Source organism: Centroberyx gerrardi, chromosome 14 (genome assembly GCF_048128805.1).
Source record: "Centroberyx gerrardi isolate f3 chromosome 14, fCenGer3.hap1.cur.20231027, whole genome shotgun sequence".
Classification (NCBI taxonomy): Eukaryota; Metazoa; Chordata; class Actinopteri; order Beryciformes; family Berycidae; genus Centroberyx; species Centroberyx gerrardi.
In genome coordinates, this window is record NC_136010.1 from 26,900,148 (window position 1) to 26,921,979 (window position 21,832).

Consider the following 21,832-nt stretch of genomic DNA (forward strand, 5'->3'; position numbering starts at 1 on the left):
TCGCTAGCTGTCAGTCTAGTCTTACGGAAGTACTGTGCTACGTAGACAAAGAAAAACACAGAATCAGCTTTCGGTTGCTGTTCTTACTGATGTCACTGTGCAAAAATGCTTTGAATTTATTGCCTTTAAGGTTAATTTAGGGTCTAAACATTAAGTGTTGCAGTAAGGATCTAGAGATCTCCTTCAGCTGCCTCTTGGGTGACTTTCATTTAAACTGGTTGGCTAATGTATCTGATTACTTTTAAGAAGTGCGTGGTAATCTTCATCTGTGATAACCTGTTGTTGACCTGACTAGGCCTAATTTTAAAAAAAAGTCAACTTTGATAGATCTGATCTTGAAATAATCACTGCTTCTGGTGTTTTTGATCTTGGGTACAACAACTTGTATTAGGATTGGAAAAAACACAATCCTGCGTTGTGGTTAGACAAAACTTTAAACACTTTAATGTACAGGCTTTTTTCAATGATCTCATACACAGTGATATGCACCACGCCTCTGAAATCCCAGAATGCTGATTTGGCTGATTGACCTTTCTATCAGTCGTTAATAAGCATGCACCTTTCAAAAAGCTTAGAATAAAAGACCACTGAACTTTCAATGAAGGCAAGGAATAAAGCCTGGACTTGCATGTAGACAACTCCGAAACAAATGTACGTCCCCTGTGAGGAAAGTCAAGTCAGATTATTATTTAGATTTAATTCTAGTTCGTTTTCAAAGCCTAGGTTCTAACAAATATTTTGCTGCTGCTGGACCTCTATTTGAAAATGATTATGCAAGGTAGGCTTGAGCCGATATTCGATAATATTGAATATCACAATATTTTGTGAATGTCGCCCTCTTATTATTCGTTTCGTGAATATCAACATCAATCTGTGAATCTGGGGAATTGTAACCTAAAATGGTTCTCAGAATTCTGACTTTATTTCTCAGAATTCTGACTTTATTTCTCAGAATTCTTACTTTTTTCCCTCGCAATTCTGGCTTTTTATCTCAGAATTCTGACTTTATTTCTCTGAATTCTGACTTTATATCTCAGAATTCAGACTTTTTTTTTTTTGCGAGAGAAAAAAAAGTCATAATTCTGAGAAATAAAGTCATAATTCAGAGATAAAAAGCCAGCATTGTGAGGAAAAAAAGTCAGAATTGTGAGAAATAAAGTCACAATTGCGAGAAAAAAACTCTAAACTACTTTTCTTCCGTTGATGTGCAGGCGATGATGCCTTGCTGGATGGCAGGAAGTTGTTTTAATATACTGTATTTAGCGGTTCTGTGGAATTAGCTGAATCTGCCTCAAGCCTTTTCGTTGGAATCCAGTGTAGTGCTGGTGAAAGCCTGTATTGTATGGATCCCATTGTGTTCATAGGTGGGGAAGGTAGAAGAAAGAGTCATTGTGTTGATTTTCCTTTGAGCGGTGGCCTGTAACATCTGACTACTGGCAAAGATACTGTATGTGCACAAGCAATCTGGGTGCACGTGCACGTACATAGACACTAACATAAGCACAACAGCAGAACACAACAATCTCTTTCTCAATTCAGTTCCGATATTATCGCAACTGTTGTTAATCAAAAACAGGTTTTTGAAAATTGTATATGCTGGTTTAGTAATATTGTAATACAGTTTATAAGCTTGAAAACATATACTATACACCAGTACATAATCACCAATATCTGTAATAACTTTTAATTACCAAACAAACTTTTATTAACAAACCTTATAGTACACAATCATCAATGTCTATACAATATGTACTATACAATAATACATAATTACTAATATCTATAATAACATAAAATAGCTTCAAAATTGAAAAAAATGTAGTTACAGATGTACAAACCATTGAAAAGCCAGCGTGTGTGTGTGTGCATGTTTGTCTCTTCTCTCTCTCTCTCTCTCTCTCTTACTCACACACACACACACACACACACAAAATATCTCTTCCACACACACAGGCAGGTTAAGAAACCAGCCATGTCTGTAGAAGATAGACTGCCTTCATTTAGCTGCAGTGTGCTTGCCTCAGTGGAACCAGCCAGTCACAACAACACACAGCAGTCCAAACCACAAGCTGAAACACACTCCAGAGCACTGAAGGAGATTGACTCACTCTCTGACACCGCCGCTGCTAATGCATTATTCAGGCTGTGTACTTTTTAGTCATGAGTGTTGTCTTGTGCTCCGTGCTCGGAAGCATATAAATTACACTTTTATGGCAGCAGGGTAAACTTACGGCCATGCGGGTGATGTAATGTCTTTTGTCCGTAGTGTACACGCCTCGCTGTGTTTCATTCACACAGCGTAAGCAAATGCTCTCAGTCAGTTTAGTCAGGGATCGTGTTGTGAAACAGAGGTTAAGTGCATGACCGTGCTTCAGCTTGTCTGTAAACGGGTGGTAACCGCATATAGTTTAATGTTACTGCCTCGAGGAACTTTTTTGTTCCAATTCAGTGTAATTACCCGTGATAATAGCCCAGTTCAAGATCTGGCAGTGACGAAGTTAGCCATGGCACAGAGTGTATAGCACAGATCTGTTGGACTAGTAATGAGGTCAGGTAGAGAAAGTAAAAGCACACTTGTTTTCACAAAATGATCCAACGTCTGGAAAGTTTTGAGTAGGGAAAGCTCTTTTGACAAGTCTTAAGATACCTCACAACTTCAATTTAATTTCATTATGAGATTTACTTTCATGCCAGTAATCACTTTGTGAGATGTAAAAATGAGGTATTACATTTCTCATATAGGGAATATCTCATTTTGGAATTAAACTGGATATCCAACAATGCACATGTGTCGGTCTGCTGATATTGGCCTTTTGTTAAATATCAGATATTGACAGATATCGAGTCTACTTAAAGTAGACTGCAGCTAATAAACGATAGCAAGACATACCAGTCAAAAAGTAAAAGAGTTTTACTTTTGGCTCAGAGATGGTTGCTTTCCTCTTTAGCAGCTTGCCTTCCCCTGAGCAATTCATGTTTCTCTTTCCTTAGATTGTCTTTTGAGTTTCTGTAGGTGGCACTCTTTCCTTTGTCTGTTTAGCCATGGTGACTATTGCTGCTCATGCTAACTTCACAGTTTTTCGGGATAGACCTACCTGATGCCAGGTGTTTAGAACAGCAAATGTAAAAGCTTTCAAGAACTGGCTATAGGTTGAATCACTATTGTGTTATATCACTCCCAAAAAGCAAATGCATTTAGTTCAGTCATTTGTCTTGCCTTCCTTCTAGGAGGCATTGTAGGAGTGATTGAATGACTGGAACCACATAGAGGCCTGCTATTGAGAAATCTCTGTGCTCCAAATGAATGAATGGGGAAAAATACTTCCGGCACCTTCTTGGCGTTGGGATTACCACTTGAGATTCCAGCTGTAGAGTCACACACACAACCCCCAGCCTTTCCACACACCTTTCCCTGTGTCCAGGTGGAGTGTGTGTATCTGTGTGTGGTGGTAACAGGAGCGTGCCCGGGCTTGCTGCTTAGGCAACCTGACGGCCAACAGTTCTCAACACGTCCTGCAGCCGGCCCACCACATCTACCCAACCTCACTCCCCCACCCTACATCACACACACATTGTTCAGTCCTTGTAGCATAGTGGCACATCACACATGCAACCTTAAAGCCTTCAACTTTAAAAGGTGATTTACAGGGGCCTTTCAAGCTGAGAAGTAACTGGGACTTTGGGTTAATCCACACTTTACGTGGATATCTTTGAGAGGTGTGTGGCGGAAGGCGGCAAGGTAGGTAGACAATGGAAATTTAGGTGAAAGAGGTGAAGGGAGTTTGAGGTGTGGTGTGAGTCACGCCTGCCGCTGTCATGTTGCATTATATGTTGAAGTTTGTATAAGTGTTGTGTCAAAACTTGTACAAACCAATGTCTTGAAGCCTTGTAATGCTTTATATTATTCTTTCAAAACCTTTCAACTACTTAAATCCTGCACTTTCATTTTACCACTGCTCTCTACAATCTATCTTCAATATCCCCGTCTACAATTTTCTGTTGGTTCACTATCTGAATCTTTTAGTATGTCTGGCTTGTGCTTTGAGGTCTATAGTGTAAGCAGCCGGGCGAATGGAATTTGAGGTCAAATGAAGTTTGAGAGAACACCAGAGGGCTGGGAGTCAAACCAAGGAAACCTAGTGGTCTTTAGTGACCCCTGTTCATCAACATGGGCTGTGATTAGCAAGAGGCAGCATTTCCCAGGGGTGGATAAAGTCGATCATAACGATGTGCTCTCTAACTCTGTGTGGCACATAGAGTCGCATTGATGCACGACATAGACACAACAAACACATACGCGCCAGGGTTAGACTGATAAATGGGACCGATATTGGCCTTTTGTGAAAAAGTCAGTGTTGTCCACCTCTGATATGATGGATATGATGCAGTTTGGCTGATTACAAATTTATTGTAGATTTGATCAATACTACACTAGTTGTCTACGGGCAGACCTTAACCTGAATTGATTCTAATGTGACATTTTGATTGATATTATCCTAGGTTGCAATGGAACGTTTTAGTGTCCCATGGTCTAAAATGCTGTTTTAGAGGCTTTTCCACCCTGCCATTTGACACTAAGTCTGAACCATAGTGGAAAAGTTTACTTTGTTGCATTTATGTACTTGGTTTAGGTCCACAATTACAAGCGAACCAGGGCTTGTAAACAAAAGTCACAAATAGCTGGTAACCTGTCATCCCACCCGGTTAGAGATCTTTGTTGTGATTTCCCTTCTTTGGTGTTCGTACTAGTTAAGAACCGTCCAGACTCCCTTCATTTTATTGTGCTAGGCTCAAGCATGAGTAACTGCTGGCTGTCAGATGTCAACATCCATCTCCTTATACCCATAAAACTTTACGTTTTAGGATTGTTTCTTGTTGGTTTGGATTACACTCTCACTCCTCACTGATCGCCCCACAGTTCTCTTGGAAGAGGACCCAGACGCATTTCCAGGCATCTGGGTTCAGATAGTAGTGTTCTCACCTGGCCAAACAAACCAAAGTAAAGGAGTAAATGCTTGAGAGTTCAAATAAGCTAATGAATAAGGAAATGATTATAAATAATAATTAATTGAAAAATAACAACGATCAACTTGATCAAACAGACTGTATCATATTCATCAGATGCAGTACAACACATGACTTCTCAATTACAGAACTGAGAAATTTGTTACTTTCACCTTTGGCTACAGTATAGGTATTACCATTTTCAGATGTATGTACTGCATCATGGGATTGCTGCAACTTTAACTGAATAATGCTACATTTATTGGATCATCTACCAGAAAATATGTCTTTTGTATTGTTTCCACGGGATGTTACACTGTTAAACCATGGGACTTTTCATGCTTCTCTTAACATGTGAGCAAATGGCCTTTGTCTTGGGTTTGTTGTTTTGAAGCACTAATATCCCCATATGTCTCATCTCATCTATGTCCCTTTCTCTCTCTCTCTCTCTCTCTCTCTCTTTCTCTCTCTCTCTCTTTAGGTGACTGTGGCAGCTTGGCCTGCTTGTGATTAGCTTTGGTTTGGACCCAGAGTCAGAGACACGATAGGTGATGGCATCGGATAGTCATTCACCATCATCTACTCTGCACTAAGAAAGGACTACCAGTTTCATGACCCCTGCAGCTTCCCACCACTACTGAACTCTAATTGGAGGAACTTCTCTTCCATTCTGTCTGGACACCTGCATTCAGCCCGTTCAACTCAGGCTTACACCTATTAAAGAATTCGCAGAACATTTTGGAAAATGTCTTTAAGCTGAGGTCGACATTTCTTGACTTTTATTCCTGGTCACGTTTGATTTTTTGGATTGGATTGTACTTTCTGAAGGCACTGACGGGCTCTTTGGTGTGTGAGGTCAGCAGCTAAGCCTGGCAAAGCCGTTAATGCTACCGGAACGCTCCGCACTTGTCCATCATTTTACATCCCCAGTCATGGAATCTGTGGCAGCTAGAATCGCCATGGTAACGGACTCCCCCAACCCATCGCTAAGGTCGAGAGTTACCGTGATGACAGACGGCGACTCTTTTGTGAGCACGGCCAGCCTTCCCTGCTGCCACTTCCTCTCTGCCAACATCATTCATGTCGGTAAGTGTTTGAGGCTGCGTCCTGCAGGCAGTGTGAGTGTGTGTGTGTGCTTGCTACATGAATATAAAACGACTGTCAAGCGTATGTATTGGTGGGCGAGAATATCTGCCTGTGTGTGTGTGTAAGTGAGGACCAGTTTGAATTCAGGACATTGGAAATTAAGACTTTTCAGGAGTAGTTCTTAGTTCTTTAGAGGTTATTTTATGGTTAGGGCCAACTCTTTGGGTTCAAATTTTGGTTGGGTTAAAGGAATAGTCCACCCAAAAATGAAAACTCTGTCATCATGTACTCACCCTCATGCCAGTTGAAACACAGGTGAAGTTTGTCCATATAACACACAGGGAGGTTGCCAGCACAACTCCATAGCAGCCTTCTCCAAAACAACAGTGGGGACCAGTTCTTCAGTTCCAAAAAGACCTACAGTATATTTACACCATAATTTAGTGCAAATCTTAACTACAGCTGATTGATTTGCAACAAATAATGGTGTATAGGTTTTTCTATTCACAGTGTGATTGTTTGGCTGTTTTTGTTTTGGAACTCTAAAGAACTGGTCCCCATTGACAAGCTAGTTTTTAAAAAATGAAAAGCTACTGAATGGCCCGGGAGGAGCTTCATTCAGGAGCGGAATTTGACAACAAGCTTTAGAAAAGAGGTGACAACAGCAACACAGCTGCTGCTGTGTGGATATTGGTTTATATCATTATGTCTCAATGAAATCTCCACATAGCACACATTAGTTTCAGATTGATTATAGGTCTGATATAGCTTATTGCAGGTTTAATACATGAATATGTATTATTATTATGATTGTTATTATCCTGGGATTCAATGGAGAGTTTTAGTGTCCTATGTTTGACTTGTTGTTTCAGAGGGTTTTCACCCTAACAAGAATACAATTCTGGAGGAAACACTGAATACTTATTTGGCATGAAAATAGTCACATTTAGAGTAACAGTTTTGATCCAAAAATATCGGCAAAATATTGGCCTTTAAAACCCATATCGGTCGAACTCTAGTCAGCACATTAAATATTTTGGTAGTACACATCTTGGATCCATTCATGATTGGAGCTGCAAAGTCAGTACATTTAAAATTTAGATGATAGCCTAACAATAGCATTTTTGGCACAGGAGAACAAAGAAGGGCAGTCAGCCTGAAACTTTTGTGTCTCTTTGTTCTCCTGTGCCAAAAAAATAAAGAAGATAAGCATCATTTATTGTTTTGTGTGTGACCCTACTTATAGTTTTCACGAGTTGAAGGTTGAAGGAAGGTGCTTATACTAGCATACCTGTCTGTCTGTCTGCCTGTCTGTGTGCACAAGTGTGTATGTGTGTATATAGGGAATTTTGTTCTCTTTATATACATGGCGTCAGTCAACAGTGTTGACGATCAGCTTATCTCAAGCCCCAGTCTCACTGAGCCTCCTTTGTTTTGCCTCAACTGTATGTGTGTGTGTGTGTGTGTGTGCGATAGAGAGAGAGAGAGAGAGAGAGAGTGAGTGTCAGTATATATTCATGGGCGTAGGGCATGTTTGATCTTTTGAGCCTTCTCATCCGCTGTGATGTGCCAAGCAGCAGCCTCTTCAAGTCTCTCTTCATGGCAAGTTGCCTATTGTCTCTGCTGTCTTGCAGCATCCAGCACTGCTTTTTTCCCTGCATCACGCTGTTTTGTTGAAAACAAAGAGAAACATTACCATTCCCTATACCTCTAAAGCAGAGAGCTGTTCTGTCTACTGTTTTGTAATGTTCGCCTAACGCTCGGAGAACCTGAAAAAGTCTTAAAATGTCTTATATTGAATTATCTACATTCAAGTTCAGTTCAAGTTCAGTTTTAGAGATGTTAAATGTGGTGGTTTCTTAGTCTGCTGTTTTTCCAGTGAGAAATCTGCCCAGCCACAGAGGCCTACTGTATTCTGATTTGCCTACAATTATTGTCTTAATTTTCATATTTGTTTTTATCGCGCAATTGGCCGTATCTTTCATTCTAGCTGGCATCTTTCAGGGTGGCACTGAGCTGACGGAGACAATTTGTCCTGATAGTCAAGGTTTTGTAAAATGAATACACTGAGTTCACAGCGTGTCAACAGCTTTTGATGCATCCACTGCAGCCAAAGCAGTTGGATCGAAAACTGGACTCTCCTTTTTCAAGAGGGAGCCAACTCCAGAGTGAATACCAGTCATGACTCTGGCCCCATCTGATCCCAGATCGGTCACTCACACTGATATCCACACCTCTCTGCTTGAGGGCCTCCACCACTTTGTTGTGAATGCACTGTGCGGTTACCGAGTGCACATCATAGTTGCCTAGGAAACATGTTGAGGGTTTCCCCACCTTTTCCTATTTCAGATACAGTATATTATGAGCTTTTTGTTCATTGTAATGTTTACAGTTTCATCAATTTTGAGACCTAGATGGTCACTTCTCTTGAGTTTGTCATCTAGCTTTTCAGTCAGGGTTTTTCCCAGGGCCATTTCCATGTTGTTTGCCTGCGTCTGTTTCAAAATCACAGGCTTTTAGTACATTTTGGTAAATCTGCCAACCCAGCGAATTGGTGGCATGGGATGTCATTTTTTTGCCATGTGATGAATGACTTTCAGCTGTGAGATAAAGCGCATCGTTCTTTGACTTGATCACGTTATCACAGTGCTGTTTCATGGCATTTTGTTGTTGACGATGCACTGATGTGCAGTCAGTGCATTGGCTGTGCTTTACAAGTGCAGAGAATTTCATCTGGTAAAGCCATTGATTTTACCGGACCTCTCACAAAAGGTGCAGAACATTTTGTCGACTCCATTCCTTCATGTTGTAACCATTTGAACTTCTCCTTCCGCTCTGGTTTGAAACATCTTTTTTTGTTTTGTCGCGGTCACATTTTCATCAGCTCTTTCAGTGGGGGCTTCACGCTTTTCTGAACTACCGGTCTGCAATGTACTGCACTGATAATTTGGTCTTTTGAAAAACTGGTCGATAGATGTCTGTTTCGACATTTCGAAGAGAGTAATGGAGAGTCGAAGCAGCTGTTTCACGTTTGACGCTGGAGCGCGAGCCAAGCTTTCTTGTTCACTCGCCCACATGAGCAAAAGTGGGAAGGAATAGTTCCTGCTCAGGGTGACAATGTAATATGATAATAATAATAATAATAATAATAATAATGATAATAATAATAGTTCAAGTTCAAGTTTAGGTTTACTGTCATATGCACTCAAAAAGTATCACGTACATTCAAATACAACAAAATGTGTGTGGCCCGGCTCTTTCAGCCTTAAAGGTCCCATATCATGTAAAACAGGATTTCCCTTGCCTCTTTGATTATAAAGGAGTTGGATGTGCTATCTAAACATGGTGAAAGCATCAAAACGCACAGTAGCGAACTGAACCCACACAATCCATATTAGAAAAGCGAGCCTCTAAATGAGCCGTTTGGACTTCCGTAACTTTGTGGTGTCACAAAGGTTCGTTCATTATCATTTTTGTAAGAAACAGGGGCGTTGTTAGGATTTCAGAACATCCAGGGCTCAGCCCAGAGGAAGTCACAGAACCATAGTAAGGGGGTCCGGGGGCATCCTCCCCCGGGAGAAATTTTTTAAAATTTCAACAGCAAAATGCATCAATCTGGTGTAATTTGACATGAACATACATGGGTGTAAATGAAGCAGCATAGTAAACAGTTTGAGCAGCAGTCTGTACAGGCCAACAGTGATACAGTATATTGCAGTCTGTCTGTCTCTCTCCTCAGGCCTGCCTTCTGAATTCTTCTCTTGACACTTATTTGTCTCCTCCCCTCATCTCTCTTTGTCTCTGTCTCCTCCTCTCTCTTGTTCATTTCAGGTTTTGCAAAAAATGAACAGAGACACAGTTATCAATTAATATATAAAACTTTAAATATATATGATATACAGTATGTGCTCCTCACTCCTCATCTGTCTCTTTACTGGAAAAAAAAGATCCAATCCAATCGTAATCCAGTGAGTTATATTTAATCAAAAGTTATATTTCTATATATTTCACTATCTATATCACTATATTATTACAACCTAATTGTGAGCTACTTTGGTTTGTTTGTTACGTATGGAAACTTAACTTTAAGCATAACTCATTTTAAGAAGTAAATTATTTAACCTGTGATGTCCTTCTGTTAGGAAGCTGATATTTTCAATGCCACATCAAAGATCACCATGAAAAGCCTAATCCATTCTGAATGGCTGGAGGAGTCTACCAGCATAGTAAAATATACAGAGGCACAAATTAAAAATTACATTTTTAAACATTTTCTCATGTTTAAGGGAAACAATATCTTAAGTTGAAAATAATGTTTCATGTGAAGAGAATTAGTTAAAATATATATATATATATATATATAAAAAAAAAAAAAAAAAAAAAAAAAAATATATATATATATATATATATATATATGCTGTAGGTTGTAGGCATCTAACCATGAAGCTATCAACCAAGTGTCAGTCCAAGCTAACACTCCAGTGTCCATCTGGCCGCCTATGTTAGTCAACTCGCCACCACACAGCTGCCTGATTTTTGCTGTCTTTCCAGATATGGATAATCAATCACTTGATTAAACTAACCTATAACATATCTTACCTTTCTTCCTCTTTTGAAAACGTGAAGATCCATAACCTGTCTTGTCTTTTCCTGACATTGTGTTTCCTGGCTGTAGCCTACCTTGCCTTCTCTGACCTAGACTAGGACCGACCGATTAAAATCATCCATAATGTAGCCTATTCCTTTAGTTCGACTCAAACTACACGATGACAGATTGGCAGAGCCTGCTACCAAACAGACACACATAGCAAGCAGCGACAGGTGAGTTCGATTTGTGTCCCGGCATGTACCTCGATGCACCCAAAGCCGGGCTTTAAAGCTGGCTCACGTAAATAGCCCGCTCTGACTACTAACTCAAATTTTTTTTTATTTTTTTGAGATCCGGGGCTATTCATAAAACATTCGGGGCTGTAGCCTTGGACGCCCAGGCCTAACGACTCCGCTGGTAAGAAATAATAGACTAACAAAGTGTTTTTTTCAAAGCGGTTGAGCGGTTGTCATTGTGTATTACCGGAGAGTTTTCCCTACCTGTAGCCGCCGGGCTGTGGTGTCTCACGTTTCACTCTTGAAACGGTTAGCCAATCAGAACAGAGGGGTCGTTAATATTAATGAGCCTTAAAGACACAGCGACAGAAACAGCCTGTTCTTGGTAAGGCTCAGCGAGATGCTGGAAAATGAACGTGTAAAAATGGATTGAGAGTGTTTTTGGTACATGACACCACACACACAGCTTTGAATGGACCTCAAGACATAAAATAAAACACTGGAAAGTGTAGAATATGGGACCTTTAAAAACAGTAATAAATAAAATGGTAAAATACAACAAGTGACATACAATTAATACAATAAATACAATGGAGTGAATAGTGCTTGTGTGCACATGTATGCGTGTGAGTGTGTGGGCGCGCACACTTCAAGAACTGCTCAAGAACTGTACTTTCTTAACGTGGTGGCTGGTATTGAAGGACCAAGAGAGGGAATTGGAAATATGAATCCCTAGAAATTTGAAGCATTTTGTCATTTCAACATTTTTTTTCTTGACACCATATAAATAGATTGTTCACCTCCATCCTGTAATCATCCTCATTATTGTCATTTAGCAATCCTATCACAGTGGTATCATCTGCACATTTTACAATGCTGTTGTTATGATACTTAGCAACACAGTCATATGTGAACAGACTATAGAGTAGTGGACTGAGGCAGCAACACTGGTGCTCCTGTGTTAAGAACCATGGTGGATGAATAGCTGGTATTTACTCTCACTGTTTGAGGTCTGCTTGTCAGAAAGTCGTATAGCCAATCGCAGATTGAGTTACAAAGACCAGAGCTCCTGAGCTTTAACACCAGTTTAGATGGAACAATGGTATTAAACTTGGGTTTATAATCCGTTATCGCTTGTAGCCCCTTCCATATGCACCTGCAGTCTGTGCCATTGCAGTCATGTTCATGTTTATTGTCTTGATGGCTTTCCTGAGGCCATACCTGGGGGTGAAGTTAATCAAATGAACCCGTTCCGAATCGATTCATTACCGACTCGTAGCACACAGTTAGTGAACAGTATGGCATTCTGATTTGGTCATTTTGGTGATGTAACATGCTCTTCCCTGCACTTCCCTCCCCACACTTTTCGGGAATCTGAGCCCGAGTCGAAACTAGGCAGACAGTGTTTACTAGGTCATGGTAGCCTATTTTTTACATTACACCATTCACTATAGAACATTACTCTATCAATCCTCACTCACAACATTGTAAGCAGCCAATGATTCAATACGATTTGATTCAGACCTATCAGCCTGCAATGGGATGCGGTGTGATACAATGCAATATGATATGATGCAATTCAATCATGCAAACAGTTCCATTTTACTCCTACTGTAGTTTGCAAGAAGGAATCTTCAGGGGAAGCCACATTGGTCGATGTTTGTGTACATTCATTGCAATTAATTTTTAATTCGAGCTGATGACATTTGTATCCATTTGGACGGACAGAAAGTTACCTCACCGTCCATTTAGCCAATTAGAGGCGTTCCTACGTTTGTTTTAGGAAAAGTGGTGATGAACACCATTCTGTTGTTTTACAAATCATCATCAAAGGATTACAAAAACAAAGATAAATCGGAAAAAGCCTGGCATAACATTGGGATGACTGTAGGTTTTCCAGGTCAGCACCGTTCTTCACTGTCCTTCTTGGTATGTTTTCTCCTTACTGTCCTTTTATTTTATGGTTTTGTTTTTATTTTACATTGATATTTGTAGAGTAAATACGAGGGTAAAATACAGCTGTATGTTGAGTCACGATGGAGAATGAAAGTTCCAAAAATTCATATGGCCAAATAAATTAGGGATTGTGGCTTGAAAACACAAAAAAGTATTTTTATACAGAGTTGCATGTTATGTAAATAATGAAATAAGTGCAAAGGTCAGGGGGGCAGCAGCGACGTGCCTCTTTTTGATTTGGATTGATTTTTGTGCATTGCAGACCCAGCAAGAGCTGCTGAAGTGGCTTGGCTATATTTGTCTGCATGGCTGAAAAGGACACAAATGTCAGCAACTGAGAGCTTGTCCTGCTGCACAAACTACTTTTACAAACAATTCAGCAAGCAAGACTTTCTAGACTGTATTTCCCTAAACCTTTACAATTACATTTCAACTTCACTGTCATTTTCTGTGACAAAGAGATTTATTGACATGACTGTTAAAAGCATACAGAACAGGATTTCCCCCCTTGAAATAGCATAAACTCATCCAAAAATGATCCAACTCAATCATTACTTATGACCCATTGGTAGTGTGACAGTGTGTGTGTCTGCAGAGACGCTGCCTTCTGCCTGGATTTTCATATTTCTGAATGTTCGGGACGTTTCTGGGCGTCAACCTTTTGGCAGTGGGTGTGTCACAGCTGCAACCAAAACCACTGCTGAATCATTTTATATCTAAAAGCCACGCTGGCTGCGGTAGCGGTCCCAAACTCTAAAACAGTGTGCATCGTGAGCTGGCAGCTAGCTACCATTAGCGTAGCTTCTTTATAGTAGAAAAGCTGATAGCTAAGCTAACCGGCACCTACCTGTCCAACAGAAAACAGGCCAACTCAATGTCGCTCTTCTTCCCCATCCTCTCTTTCAGTACTCTCCAACAGAGTAAGCTAGTTAATTACATCAGAGATTAATCCATTCACATCAATTCACAATGGAGAAGAAAGAGTCTTAAAGGTCCCATATCGTGTAAAACTGGATTTCCCTTGCCTCTTTGATTATAAAGGAGTTGGATGTGCCATCTAAACATTGTGAAAGTATCAAGGCACAGCGACAGAAACAGCCTGTTCTTGGTAAGGCTCAGAGAGATGCTGGAAAATGAACGTGTAAAAATGGATTGAGAGTGTTTTTGGTACATGACACCACACACACAGCTTTGAATGGACCTCAAGACATAAAATAAAATAATGGAAAGTGTAGAATAAGGGACCTTTAAAGAGAGAGCTGTGATGTTCACAACCGCAGAGCAGCAGATCTTAATCAAATAGCATAATGCATAAAAATATTGTAGTGGAAAAAAAGGCAAAACCATCGCCACAAACAAAAGAGAACATTTAGCAGGATATTGCAGATCAGTGGTATAAACAAACTCTGGCTGGAGCAGGAATGAAATTGAAGCGAGAAAACTCTTTGTGGTCGGTTATGGTGAGACATTCTGGGTTCAAATGTGTTCTGAAGCCATTTTATGCTGTTTGGAGTCATTTTATGGTCATGTTTTTTGGATCTCCACACACTCCAGTTGTTTTGGGGACGGCTGAAATGTAGCAAGCATGACTTCTGAAGCCTTCTTTCTAGTCCACAATAATTGCCTCTACTCTTGTTGCATTTGAGGTTCACTCTCCCTTCAATGCATGCAAACCATGTAGGCCTATCCACATCTCTCTGTTTCCTTGAAGAGTGAATGCCATAATGTCTCTTAATAAACAAGGCCAGACTCAAGGCTAAGGCTGAACTTCTTTGTAGTCTAGTCTCATAGCCTTTAGCTATGAGACATATAGCCTAGATTAATGCTCGATAATGTGGGTAAACAAGAGGGTATCATACTAGCTCTCCTCAGAAACAAGATCACCATTTCAAAAATGTCTATCCAATCTGACCAAATGATTGCTGACATCAAGCTAAAACTCTCTATGGATTATGACTGATAATAATAGCTCAATTAATAATACTTAATACTGAACATGTAGAAGTGAAATTGGTACCCAGCACTTTATTTTCTATCATCGTATGGTTCAGGGAGACAGCTAATGATAGACCTGGGGGTAAATACATTCAGATATGCAAATGTTAAATACGCAGAGATAATTAGCTCATGGAAAGGGAGAAGGAGAGGTGAACCTGGTGGAGATGCACAGAGGGTGATCGTTTATTCCATGGCACATGGAAATGTATATGTAGGGCCGGGTGTCGATTCCGGTGCCATTTTCAATTCTTCCTATCGATCGGATTCTTTATCAATTCCTACCGCATTCATTTTCAGTGGTAAAAGACTACATACAGCTTTAATGGAGTTAACTTTGTTTTATTACTCAAGACATGCATTGCTGTGTAGAGTTACTATTGTCTCAGAAATACTTTTCAAAACAGCTAAGACACATTTGGCATAATGCCTTATTTGAGAAAACAAAATACAAGAAAGTGAAAAAAATTCAAGTAATTGGAGGTCACCATCACAGAACAAAAACAAAATATTTGCCACTGACTGTATTTACCAGTTTATTGGGTCGTTCAAGCGCGCTCTACCTGTAATTACAATATTTCCGACAGCACATGAAGGCAGCATCTGCTTGCTACCGTAGTGACGGTTGGCGTGCAGAACAAGTGCGGCAAATCTAGGAGATATTGAGGTAATTATTGGACTTTTGGATCCACAGCGCAATTGTTTGGCAGAACACTTTGATTATGCAGCATGAGCTGTATGAGTAATTTTTTAGTAATTTTGTGTCAAAAAGAATTCAGTCAGTTCAAACAATAAACAAACCTCTGTTTATTTCCTTATGATGGAGAATTCCTTCTTAGCCATTTCTCAATCGATTAGACAAGCTAATAGTTTTTCAGTATTTGATGATCACTAATTTGAAGAAAGTCCACTTCCTGAGTTGAGTGAATTGAACGCAGTGTTGCTGTTGTCATTTTTAGTTTTGTTTTTGCTTTTTGGCCCAGAATGTACTCATGGCCACATTCTAGCTCTTAAACATCAACTGTGTTTTGTTGACCAGTTACATGCCCTCCCAGAACTTGCATTTATTCCTCTAGGCACACACTCCTTTCATTTGTAGAGAAAGGGATTATGGGTAATTACTCCTAAAGCTGGGGGCCTTGCTAGAGGGAGCGATTTGATTGGCGACATCAGCGAAACATCTGCGGTGCAGGGAGTTTGGAGTTGTTTGTCTGTCCTGAGGATTGTCAGCAATGGTGACTTTAGCCTTGTTATTGCTTGTTTCATTGATGCCGATGGAGACTAGAACACTGGAGTCAAACCTGAAGTTAAGCCCTTTTAGTCGATGCCCGGTCAATCATTGGTCAGCGATTTGTTTTCTTGCAGTGGTAATTGCAATTAGCTCATTGATGTATTGATGGGGACTGATGCACATCAGTGAAGCAAAGAATTATGGATGGTGAAGGAGAATTCTTGAGGAACCTAGAAATCTTGACGAAGACTGCATCCTCTCCCATCGGGCAACCAGATTGAGCTTCAAGTCCGGTTTTAAAGGAAAAATTCACCCTAAAACACACTGGCCCATTTTGTTGTTTGGTTGTGTATTTCTCTTATTCCTGTAGATAAGTGGCCAAACGTAGCCTCTAGATATTTCCAGCGCTGCTACAATGGAGTTTGATAGCATAACATTTTTGCACCAACGTTCAACAATCATACAGGGAGAAGAGGCAGAGATACCAATTTCTCAGACAGTTGCCTCAATAGACCAGAATGCAATGACAAGACATGTTGTGTTGAGTAATGGGCAAAGCCGCAATCATAGACACACCCCAATGTTCACAAACCAGGTGACTAGCTAGCTATATTTATATACCCATATGCCCACCTTTGATTGGCATTCTGAGAAATGTAGGAAATCACTAATTGAAATAAGTAAAAAGTAAAGTAAATTATAACACCTCATCAAAAAATAACATCTGGAATGCATTGAACATCACAGATTAATATCTGACTAAGTTTCCAAGTGTGGATTTTTTCTGGAAATATAGCCAGCTAGGCAACTGGTTCACCCATTCAAACTCATTACCAAAACTGTTAAGAGACACCAGTATTGAAGTTTTCTGTAAACTGGTTGCTCCTGATCAGTTTTTGAACTTAGTGATGACATAGAATTCAGGGGGAAGAGGTGAGCAGTATTTTCTAGTAGGATTGTCTTTCCCATAGGAGATTAATGCAGCATCATTTCTCATTCTGATGGTACAGTATGCTATTCATTTGGTAACCTGTTCTGCGAGAGACGCCAGGTTCAGCTCACAATATGCACCAGGAAATTATCTGCAACAAGACGTCAGCACTTGAATCACTAGTCCCGCCTACTCGGCGAAATGGCCATTTAGTCTGAATATCAGGCGACTCAACACTTGGAATTCCATGGAAATCCTAAACCAGTGCAGGCCCGCTTAGCGACATGTCCCAACCAGCAAGGACTTCCGGCCGGATGTAGGGAATGAATGTGTGGGAATGAAGGATGGGAGGAGGGGTCTGGAGATGTTTGAAGTGGGCTGGAAAACAAACGCTGTGTTTACCTGAAGCCCAGGTCCTCCAATTTACCCCCAGTTGCAGACTGATTTACCCTGCAGAGGCAATTAGAAGCCATCTGCTAAGTCCCAGGCTGGATGGGGGGTGTCACTCAACGAGACTTGTGTGTGTGTGTGTGTGTGTGTGTGTTGAGATTAAGAGTATTGTAGCGAGTGCAGGGGAGAAAGAAAGTCAAAGACAGAGAAAGAGATGATGATGATGATGATGATGATGATGATGAAGTTATATTGATTCATGTTGGGATTGCCACATAAGGATGCAGTGGGGTAAAAGCAGAGTTTTCCCCTCCTTTTCAGGCTGAAATCAATCTTTATCAATCTTCATAGTATACATCATGGTAAGTTTGATCAAACTTATGCAAATTGTGAGGATAGGGTCTTTAAAGGACAAAAAAAAGCATAAATATAACTGACATCCAGAAGGGGGCAGTGCAGCTCTCTTCCTATGAATCCCAAACTTCCCATCAGAGCCACGGAGAAGAGCGAGGGCTTGGCTCTGCTCAGAACCACTCAACGTGATTTTCTGCAAATGGGAGAGTCTTAATCAAGTCGTTTTCTTGGCCATGATCGGACTCCTCATAATGGAGAGCTGATTTCCTGGGAGACGCTCCCATTCATCTCTGCCTTCCATTCCCTTAGTCAAAGTTAAGAGGTCTGGGGTTAATGAACTCATTTCCTTGCTGTTTGACCTGTATTCTGATGGGAAGATGATGGAGCGTGGCTAGAGATGGTTGATTTGGTGATATTGAGATAAGGGAATTGTGCTTTAATTTTTGCTCTTGACTGGAAATGACAAAAAGAAAAAGACAAAGAGAAGTGTTTTTTGTGTGTCTCAGGATATCTGTGTGTCTGCATGTCTTTTTTTTAATACAGAACAATGGTTAGCAGTACAATATGCATCCTATCTGCTTTACTGAACACAATTGGACTTTGTGTTCTTCAACAATTAAATTCCTGGTGTCCTTTTTGTCTTATTCAGACCATTTATAGCTCCAGAATTTTCATTTGCTGTGTTCAGCAAACCCTAACCCTAGGCTGGTTTTGATAGCTTTGTTTCTTTATTTAGATGTTAATTTGGCCTTAAATTCAATTCCTGGTACCATTAAAAAGGTCTTAAAAAGTCTTAGCTTTCAGAAACCTGCAGATACCCTGGGATGTGTGTTAAAAAAAAAGTCTTAAATACTGCACATTGACATGCTTCCCCTGCACCACTTAAGCACCTGCCTCCTAACTATACATTACAGTAGCCTACATTATATCATATCAAGTGGATAGAAATAGAAGAAGTGAAACATGTTTGTGCCCAGAACCACAATGCAGATGTGTGTTTTTGCCTGTAATGGATGCACTTGTGCACACATGCTTGCAATGCATCTGCTGTGCGTTTCCTAATGGTCATGTTTCAGCTCACATCAACAACATACACCAGCCAACACGGTCTCATCAAAATATTCCCTTCCTGTGTGTGTGTGTGTGTGTGTGTGTGTGTGTGTGTGTGTGTGTGTGTGTGTGTGTACCCCCACCTCACCCCCACCCACCCCCAAAGGACGGCTCTCCTTACATTTACTCTCATTATCTATCCGAGGCAATTAGCGCCAATAGCACCTCTGGCTCGCTCCAGCACAACTACTGTCATTTACCAACTGCCACATGCTAAGCTAATGAATAATATAGCATAGAGCAGTGGCAAAATATCCTTATGTGCAATATGGAATGGGTGGCAGTGTGGCGTGAGCCGATATCGATGCGATAGGGACGGATAATGAAGATGATACCATGCAATATTGAATAGCATGTTGAATTAAGGGGGGTGGGGGGGGGGTATACATACAACATCAAAGGCTCCAAGGAAATTTTAATAGAGAGAGAGAGAGAGAGAGAGAGAGGAGAAGGGTGCTATTGTGTGTGTGTTTACGGTTGGGAGTATGTGTATGTGTATTGGGTGTGTTGAGGTGGGTACTGTTTGTATTTTGTCTGTACATTTTGTTCTTCTCAGGGTGGAAAAGGCTCTGAAACAGCATTTAGACCATCATGGGACACTAAAACTCTCCACTGAAACCCAGGATAATGAAATTCTTTAAGTGGGTTAGCAGCTCCTTAAGGCAGAGTGAGGCAGGTTTCACTGCAGGTTTTACAGACTGAGTAAAATATTCATTCATATTGGAGGTGGATGACACTGACTGGCCAATATTCTATTTTTAATAAAGACCAATATTGGCCCAATATTGGATACACACAAAGTCCAAAATCAGATTACAATAGTGTATCGGTATTTCAGAATGTCCTTAATATTAAAATCCAATAACAAGAGTGACAGGAAACAACTGAAATCAAAGGAAGCAGCTTTTTCACACGTGATGTATTATCTCTCTAATGGAAAATCTTTTTCAGTCATTTTTGTCCAATGACCCCAAACTCGTGGCTTAAGTTTCTATTGTGCATTGGCCAATTGTCCTTCAAAAAGTGGAAAAAATGGAAAAAGTGGCATGAGCGCATCTCTCCATACTCTGCTTTTTTGGTATTCTTACCACTGCTGCCCTCCAAGCCCTGATTGTCATGTTATTAAAGCTTCCAGGCCTTTATTATGCTAAAACCTAATCTCACCTACCTAGTTCATTACAATCTTAAATTGAGTGCTGACATATCAAACAATGGGCCACCAAGCATTAATGTCATCACCAATGACAAATGGAAGAGGCTGACGAGTGTGATGCCTGAACTCACACACACACACACACACACACACACACACACGTACACACACTCAGGGGCTAACAGGAATCACAAAGCATTTTTCAAAGAGCCAAAAGCCACGATTCTTAGCTGAGAAAAGAAGAAGCTTTGCAGTTACGTCACAATACAAATATCCCAGCAACCTCGGTTGGCACCGGATAGCGATATGAATTTTAATGATGGGACAGTCGGCTGAGCGTCAGTATTGGCTGATGTAAATTCTAGGTTTAATCTTGCAGCAAGAGCTACCTCACAGACCATGGCCCAGACCGTGAATTCTGTATTCGGGCCAATGCTGGCAAATACACAGTGGGCAACTTTTTTTTCCCACCCCAGCAACATCCTTGGAAGAAACTCAAGAAACTCAAAGTGGTGGAAAATCCAAGTACATCGATGATCCTGGAGGCAAATTTGTAGAGCAAGGATAGCTGGATATGTGCGCCAATTTTCATGTCATTCGATGTGGGAGATATCATTGGTTTTTAAAATGTTTATTAATTCTGATTGGTAATTGTAGTGCACCCCTTGGGCCAATCAGTGAAATTTTGCAAATGCCAGAGCGCAGTGGTGAGATGCATCACTCCCCCAAGTTTTGTCCAAATCAGATCAGTGGTGTCGGAGATCGAATGAGCCAATCAACGGATGCAGACCGTTCAATAGTCAAAAATGGTTGAGAGACAATGAGAATGACAAAACAAGGGGAAGGATGAGGACAAACGAGTATGAGAGACAGAGAAAGAGGGAGACAGAGACAGAAAATATAAAATAGGAGCAAGAAGGGAAAGAAGGGAAGCCAGACAGAGAGAGGGAAAGAGAAAGAAGAGGGGTTGATGTGGGTTTATCTGCAGTGTTCTCCGTTGGGCTGGAAGGGATGTGCAGCATCTGCAACTGGAGCAGAGAAAAGCGATTTGTCCTCAGCTGCACCGTTGCCTTTATGTGCCCACACTTACAGAATGGGACTGCATGCCTCGGACAGGCTCCACACACACACACCACCGTGTGTGTGTGTGTGTGTGGAGCCTGTCACACACCACCGTGTGTGTGTGTGTGCGTATGTGTGCACGAGGCAACAGAGTACATTCCCTTGCAGCATTACACTGTTGAAGAGAGGGTGTGTGATTTAGAGAGGGAGAGGTGAAGACTAAAACAGGGTGACGTGGAAGTAAACAATAACACTAAAGGTGCTACATGCATATCATTTTAACATCAATAAATCATTACTACATTCATTTTGAGATGTTAATATTTTACCATAAACAAATGAGACAGTCAGCGACAAGATTGGCAGCCTCTACCAGCCTCTACACTGCATTTTACATTGTGAGCCACCGGGTCGAATTCAGCGGGAAATCTGCTGGATTGCTTTACGGCACAAAACAGGAAGAGGGCGCTGTTCTTCCAGACCAAACGGAGCTAAAGCTTTCAGAGTTTCTGGCAACGACAGATGGTGGAAGGAGTAGAAGGCCGATGGAAAAATCACTTCATAATTTTGAGATACGCTAACACTAACAGCTGGCGTGAGATAGCCAATTATGTCATCGTCTCAACTGTGGTCTTTACGCTAATATATAATACTATATTATAATATTATTATATAGTTTTAGTGTGATCTAAATGCTTTTTCAGAGGCTTTTCTACCCTGCCAAGAACAAAATTCT

The 21,832-nt window shown here is 40.7% G+C and overlaps 1 protein-coding gene across 1 annotated transcript in view; it reads left to right on the forward strand.

Moving 5' to 3' along the window:
* Positions 1–21,832, forward strand: part of plch2a (phospholipase C, eta 2a) — a 174,857-nt gene that overhangs the window by 7,353 nt on the left and 145,672 nt on the right. Inside the window, exon 2 of the mRNA XM_078288213.1 lies at positions 5,486–6,090. Coding sequence (XP_078144339.1) covers positions 5,889–6,090 — 202 coding nt within the window. The 5' untranslated portion in view covers positions 5,486–5,888. The remainder of the gene's footprint in view (positions 1–5,485; positions 6,091–21,832) is intronic.